At 26.5% G+C, this 7,897-nt stretch overlaps 1 protein-coding gene across 1 annotated transcript; it reads left to right on the top strand.

The window, feature by feature from the left end:
• The first annotated feature begins 5,457 nt into the window (after positions 1–5,457).
• LOC127250489 (tetrahydroberberine oxidase-like) lies at positions 5,458–7,337 on the top strand. Its single transcript, XM_051273800.1, has one exon. The coding sequence runs from the start codon at positions 5,520–5,522 to the stop codon at positions 7,173–7,175; it is 1,656 nt and encodes a 551-aa protein (XP_051129757.1). The 5' UTR covers positions 5,458–5,519; the 3' UTR covers positions 7,176–7,337.
• The last annotated feature ends 560 nt before the right edge of the window (positions 7,338–7,897 follow it).

Genomic DNA, 7,897 nt, shown 5'->3' with positions numbered 1-7,897 from the left:
AGATAAATGTATACATATAAAATAGATTAAAGAAGTATTTCAAAATATAATATTCAATCCACTATATTTTTAAATTAGAAACCAAAAGTTCATATATTATACTTCAAATTAAATATTTTTTTAAAAAAATAAAATTATTAAAATAAATTTGGCACATAGATTGTATTTGATGGATTACTATTACAAAAAAGGAAATTTCAAAATAGGCTATGGTTTCAAAAGTTAAAATAATGAAATTCAATTAGGGGCTTCTCACTATTATTCTTACACATGGAACAACTTGTCCAAATGAAATAAAAAAAAAAAAATAAAAAAAAAATCAATTTAATAAGAACATATGACTCAAAAAAATTAAAATATTGTGACAATACTTTCCAATATTTCATTATAAAAAAGGCTCGTGTGACAAAAAAAAATTAAAATATTGTCATAAATAATTAAACTACATGGATCTTGATCTGGGGTCAATAACGTTTGGCACCACGAGCTTCCGACAGGCAAGCTCGTGAGGGTTTGAAATAATTCAACGGTAACTTTAAGGAGCGTTTAGTATCGAGAATAAAATTATAGATAAATGAGTTAAAGAATGAAATTGTAAAGAAAAAAAATCACTAAATAATGAGAATTAATTATCTTATTCGATAAAAACAAAAATTTAATTGAGAAATATATATATATATATATAAATGCACCTATTTAGATTGATCGATCAAGAATAAATGCATGATTAATCGAACAAGAGAAAATTTTAAAGAGTGAAAAATTATGAAAAAAATATTTTTAGTGATTTATTTTTAAATTATAAATTATGTACAATGTTTTGTAAATATTGGATTTTAGGATATTTTTTTGAAAAAAATTATAAAAAATAAATATTTGAATAATAAATTAAATCCGATTTTTGTGAAATTAAAATAATATATATATTTTTTAAATTATAAAAGTTAAATAATATAAAAATAAAAATGAATACACTGCGTCAGTGTTCGTTTCTCTCAATATTTTTGAATATGAGAGGGAAATAAAAATTAAGAATGAAATTAATTTATTTTTTAAATATTATTTTTTTTAAAACTCAAATAAACAAGAGAGTGTGCTCCAAGGAGGTACAATCACTACTTCACAAGGTACATGTTCGATGTAATAACTACTCCATCCGTCCCATGTAATATGAGTGTATTACTGTAGACACGAAGTATAATTAGTAAGTAATTAAAAAGTGTATTAGTAAAAGTAATTATTATTTAGTAAAAATAATTATAGATTAAGATTAAAATAAGTAAATAGTTTAATACTATTATTAAGAAAATTATAAAATTTAAAATTTAAAATGCGATTAAAGTGCATAATTATATTTTTCAAAAATAAAAAAGACAAGTTACGTGGGAAGGACGAAAATAGAAAATATGAACAAATTATGTGGTAGTATAAAAGTTTATTCATTTGAATTTTTCTTTTCTTTTTTTCTTTTCTTATTATGCATGTGATATGATATGATGTAATGTGATGTAATAAATCTTGTGTTTTATAAAATAAAATATTTATATAATTGATTGTTGAAATATAAAAGTTGTGCAAATTTGACTTTCCAACTCATGTGAGGACAAACACTTTTCCATATTTTATTTATTTTTATAAATAAAAATATTTCATAGCATTCATGGTTAGAAGGATAGTATTTTATATGATATTTTTTTAAGAATAAAAATAATTTGACATAATATATTTTTTGAAAAAATTATTATTATTAAAAGATAGTGTCAAAAAAAATTAAAAGTATATGTAAATTAAGATTATTATTTATTAAATTAATTTCAAAATAATAAAACTATCTTAGAAATTTTGAGTACAATATAATTATGGAATAAACTCGAAAATTTGAAAAGTATATATCATTTGTCTTAATTATTAGGGACTCAATTTTTATTTAATTATATTAATTAAGGCATTCAGAAAATTATAGTCTTAATTTGGTTGTACACAAGATTTAAGAAATATTAATATTATATTTGTAGTAGGTAAAAAGTAAGGATAAATGACTTTTTTGCGCTTGTGAATGTATTAGTGTAAAAAATAGTAGCAATTGTGTAATAAAATTGAAACAGTAAAGATAGTTTTATGGTGATATGATTATTTATGAAAATAAGACAATTATTTTGGAATGGATAATAATGATAAATAAGATTATTGTATTGAGACGAAAAGAGAAATATATTTTAAAATAATTAAATATTAACAAAAGGACTCGGAAAGTTCCTAATCTTTCATGTAAAAGGATGTTACATTTCCTTTTCCATTATTATTATTATTATTATTTTATTTTTTTTATTTTTTTTTTCGGTGGCGGCTGAACATTTATATAATAAAATAAAACTAATTATATATTTTTTAAGACTTTATATTTAGATTTTAATTTAAATAATAGTCGATTGATAATTTTTTTACTAAAAATATAAAATTGAAAAAAAAAATCCCTTTATATTAATTGTTTTTTAAAATAACCTTAGCTCTATTTGGTCGTAGGTTTAGCAAAATTTGTACTATTTAATTATTTAAAAACAATTTTTTTTCAAAATATTAAATTAGTCTTTTTTATTTTATTTTATTTTATTTTTATAGTATTGTCATCAAAATTAATTTTATTTTTAAAGCATTATACTAATATTCATTTATATTTCGTCAAACAACTATTTTAATTTAAAATTTTATAAAATAAATTTAAACCAAAACTCGAATTTGTTCTTTTGTGATTTTACCACTATTCACTTTTGCATAATTTTAAATAAAAATATATTTTATTTTATTTCTTCATAAAATATTATATCAAAATTTTATTTCAATAAATTAAAAATTTAAATTATAATCTCATTTCAAATTAATTTCAACAATAACAAAACAAATCATTTGTAATTCAAAAGAAAAAATAAATGATGTATTTATTTTTTTATTTTAAATAAATTATTTTGTAAAATATCATATTAAAATATTATTTAAAATACACTCAAATCACCACCCGAAATTTCCAATCGAAACCAAACATACGCTCAAATAATTCACAAACGCTTATAATTGTCTTAATCAAAATAAATGCGGAACACCATATTTTCAAAGCGATCGATAATTTGTTTGATTGTAATTTCAAATCAAAATAAATACTATTAATTTAATACCAATTTTAATAATAGTAGACTATTTTATTTTTCAATAAACAAATACTTACATATAAAATAACATATACTTCCTACGTCTGCATCTAAGTATCATATTTACTTTTTGCGTCATTGTACGTGACATTAAAAATATCCTTATATTTATATAATTTTTTTTTACAAATATCTTTGTATTAGTATTATAAGACACTAAATGAAGTATTTTGCTATATTTTGATATAATAAATAATATTTAAAAATCAACAAACAAAAAGTAAATAAGATCCTTAGAGCCGGAAAAAAATAGTATATATTTATTTTTCAATAAAGAATTTTTTTTTTATTATTATTATTATTTTTTTTATTGAAACCCTCTTAAGTCTTAAATAGAGGTCAGCATTGAAAGAAACAAGATAAGCTTTTGCCCATATCCTCAAGTATTGCATTTTGTCTTTTTTATTTGTATTTTGTAAGTTAATTATTTTGTTGTTTTTAAAATAAAATATTAAAAAATTATTAAAACAATAAAATTATATAAAATAAAAATTGAAAAATATTAGCTTTGTTTCGAACTTATCTTGGTATTCAAGAATGTTATGAATTGCTCTCCATTTTTTTTAAACTATTATTTTAAGACGAATAAATATAATAAAATTATTATTTTAAGACAAAAAAATATAATAAATGAACTATTGTATTGGGACGGAGATAATATATATATTTTTTTCTTTTGTTTAGGACATAAACAAAACAAAATATTAAAGTAATAATAAAACCGACTCCGAGTTTAGAATATCGTGTTGTTTTATATATATATATATATATACTATTTAATTTTTTAAATATTATACTTATATATATATATTTTAAATATATGAATTAAAAATTCACTATCTTAAAAGTCATCGTGGCAGAAAGTGCTAATTTTAGTCCTTGACGCAAATCGAACTTATTGCGCTGTCAATATACTAAAATTTGCACCCCTTTGTTAGGCCATTTTATTTATTTATTTATTTATTTATTAACTTGGAAATTCACGGTATTTTTCGAATGCTCTTTGAATAAAATTTTTAAATTAAACTTAATAATTTGTAAACTAAACTCATTAAAAATATATATTTCTTTGTGATTTGATTTCTTTTTTCCTTTTTAATTTGAGATATATTATATTTAATAATTTTTATTTATTTAAAATATATTTTATTTATTTAATATTTTACAACTTATTTTTTATTTTAAAATATTATATTCAAAATTAATTTTCATTTAAAATTATAAAATTCAAAACACTTTAAAAATATCGACCAAGCACCCTTAAACATCCGGTTTGTTTACTTTCACTGTTTTTTTAAGCTTCTTACTATTTATTATTTTTAATAAAAAAAATATATTATGTTTTTTTTGAAGTATTTGGAATTTTTTAAAATATTTATTAATAGTTATTGTAAATTATGAAAATATTAATAAAAAAATTAGGTATATTTGGCTTGTGTTTAAAATACAAATTAATACTATTTATTTTGTACTATTTTTTATTAAAAACATATTATTTCTTTTTACAAATTATCATCAATACGCTATTTAAATGAGAATTAAAATTAATTTCAAATTAAAATTAAACTATTCATTTATTTTTGTTGTTTTTTAAAATATTTACAAACAAAAATAGTACTTTTTCCGTCGTGCAAATGTGTGTTCATTTGACCAGATACAGTTTTAATAAAAGTGAGTAATAATTGTTTATTTTTTTTATAGTAAAAAAAAATACAAAAGTATAATAATTTTTTACTTAAAAAAGAAACGAGAATACATTTTTATGATAATTCTAAAAAGAAAGTGAATATAGATTTGAACGACGGAGAAAATATATTTTTTCATCGAAAAAAAGAGTACGTAATATTTTGTAAAAATGAATGTATTTAAGTATTATTTTTCTTCTCATAAAAAAATCAAGTTAAACAAATACTTCCTCCGCTCCATTTTCTATTGTCCTAAAGTATATTTATACGGTTTTTTAGGTGATTGTCTTTTTGTTATTAATGGACAAATTTGCCTTTAATATATGATAGAGATTAAAAGTAATAAATGAATTAAGGGTAAAAATATAAAATTTATATTTAAAAAAAATAGGATAATAGTTGTTGGACGTCCCATATAGAAAAGTAGGACTTTGTGGAGGGAAGGGAGTATTGAAAAGAACCAAACAAACCCCACACAAATACCAAATCAAATTCAATAATAAAGTCGTTGTAGACTTGTAGTTGTGAGATGATGACACACACAACACATTATCACACTATAAAATGGAACAAAAAATGTCCTAAATCAAACATCCCACATCGAAAGTTTCTTCATCCTTTCGATCAAAACATGCTTTCAAGAACACCCCTTGTCCCTCTTCTTGTGTTGCTAATTTTCTCGTATTCATGCTCCGTTATCGCTCTTGTCCACCAAGATTTTCTCGACTGTTTGTCCCTTAGCGACGAGGACACAAACGATATATCGAGCGTGCTCTACACTCCAATCAACTCATCCTACTCGACGATCCTCGTCGACTCGATAAGAAACACCCGATTCGCAACCCCGACGGCGCCGAAACCGCTACTCATCGTAACGCCGGTGCGCGAATCCCAAGTCCCTCCGATCATACTATGCGCGAAACAAAGCGGGTTACAAATCCGAACCCGTAGCGGCGGGCACGACTACGAGGGACTCTCGTACTTATCGAGAATCCCTTTCATGATCCTCGATCTGTTCCGTCTTAACGATATCGATATTGATCTCACGACGAGAACCGCATGGGTTCAAACCGGCGCAACCAACGGGCAATTATATAATACCCTCTATAACACCGACCCGACCCTCGGATTCCCCGCCGGCGGGTGCCCCACCGTCGGAGTCGGCGGGCTCTTCGCCGGCGGCGGATACGGCGGCATGTTTAGAAAATACGGCCTCGCTGCAGATAACATCATCGATGCACGCATAGTCGATGTTAACGGGAGGATCCTCGATAAGGTTTCAATGGGCGAAGATCTTTTTTGGGCGATTCGCGGCGGCGGAGGCGCGAGTTTTGGAGTTATTCTTGCATGGAGAGTGCAATTAGTGACGATGCCGGATCTCGTCACGATATTCGCCGTCACGCGGACGCTCGAGCAAAATCTAACCGACATTCTCGACCGTTGGCAATACGTAGCTCCGAATCTTACGAAAGATATCTACATTGGAGTCTTCGTAGCTCCCGTGTTTACAACCAACGTCAGCTTAACACTGCAAGGCAGTTTTGGCTCGTTATACCTAGGTCGGAAATCTGACCTTCTTAAAATAATGGACAACGATTTCCCCGAGCTAGGCGTTACGGCCGAGGATTGCCAAGAAGTGAGATGGATCCAATCGTCGCTCGTATTCGGGGGGTACACTATCGACGCAAATCCCGACATATTATTGAGTCGAAACCCGACAATCCCTAGTAGCATTCGGGCGACGAGGTTTAGTTACAAGGCGAAGTTAGATTATGTCCACAAACCCATCCCGAAACGGGCTTTCAAAGGCCTATGGAAGTTGATGTTAGAACGACAACCCGATCAGGGCGAACTACTGTTCGCCCATTACGGGGGGAAAATGAATGAGATTTCAGAATCCGCAACGCCGTTTCCTCATAGGAACGGGACGTTATTCAAGATCCAACAACTCTCGTATTGGAATCATACGGGGAATTCGAGGCAGTCGATACGATGGGTTAGACGGGTCAACAGATACCTGACCCCCTACGTTACGAAGAATCCGAGGCTGAGTTATATGAATTATAGGGATCTTGATTTGGGAATCAACAATGTCGGAAACACGAGCTATAGACAAGCGAGTTCGTGGGGTTTGAAGTATTTTAAAGGGAATTTTAGACGATTGGCCGAGGTTAAGACCGTGGTTGATCCGACTAACTATTTTAGACACGAGCAAAGCGTCCCGTTGTTGAAAGACAAGATTCAAGAAACAAGTTTTACTTCACAAGTTGAGGTATCTTCGATGTGATTACTATAGAAACTATTCTCATATATATATATATATATATATGTATGTTTCTTCGATGCTTGTAATAATTTGTGCAATAGTCGATAAGGGAGTCATCATCGAGTGGTTGTAGTTTTCTTGTCTTTTTTGGTTTTTTCGAATAAATGTGTGTTTTTGGAATTAGGGTTTGTTTGATTTTTCTTCCACATTTCACAAATATGGATAAAAAACAAGAAAAGAAAAGATCGAATGTAATTTACTCCCTCCATCCACTTATAATGTTTACATTTACTTTTAGCGCGGTGTTTAAGAAATAATAGTATTTTAATTATAACGAGTAGTTAAAAGTAGTGTAATGACATTTTTACCCTTACTTTGTTTTGTAAAAGTAATGATGTGATGTAAAGTAAGGGTATTTGTGGAAAAAAGTAAAGTATTTAATGAAATGTTAACTTTGTAATTGGACGTCCCAAAATAGAAATATGTAAACATTGTAAGTGGACGGAGAGATTATTCCTTTTAAGGTGTGTTAGATTTTGAATCTTTTGACCTTTAAATCTTAGTTCAATTAGTACACTTTTCTTTTTGTCACGAGATAATTGGCCCATTTTTATTAATAATGCATTAATAACAGTGAATTATGATATTATTTTATTATTTTTTTTATATAATTAATAGTATTGGTAGTTTTAATAAATTTAATATACTCTCTTTTTGTACCGATACAATAGTCTTGTTTATCA

This window comes from Andrographis paniculata, unplaced genomic scaffold (genome assembly GCF_009805555.1).
Source record: "Andrographis paniculata isolate CXL003 unplaced genomic scaffold, ASM980555v1 Contig37END, whole genome shotgun sequence".
NCBI classification, from domain to species: Eukaryota; Viridiplantae; Streptophyta; class Magnoliopsida; order Lamiales; family Acanthaceae; genus Andrographis; species Andrographis paniculata.
The sequence above is the reverse complement of the archived record's forward strand: the minus strand, read 5'-3'. Positions and strand labels throughout refer to the sequence as shown.

Coding starts and splice junctions, on each gene's coding strand:
- LOC127250489 (XM_051273800.1), top strand. CDS start 5,520: ATGCTTTCAAGAACACCCCTTGTCCCTCTTCTTGTGTTGCTAATTTTC.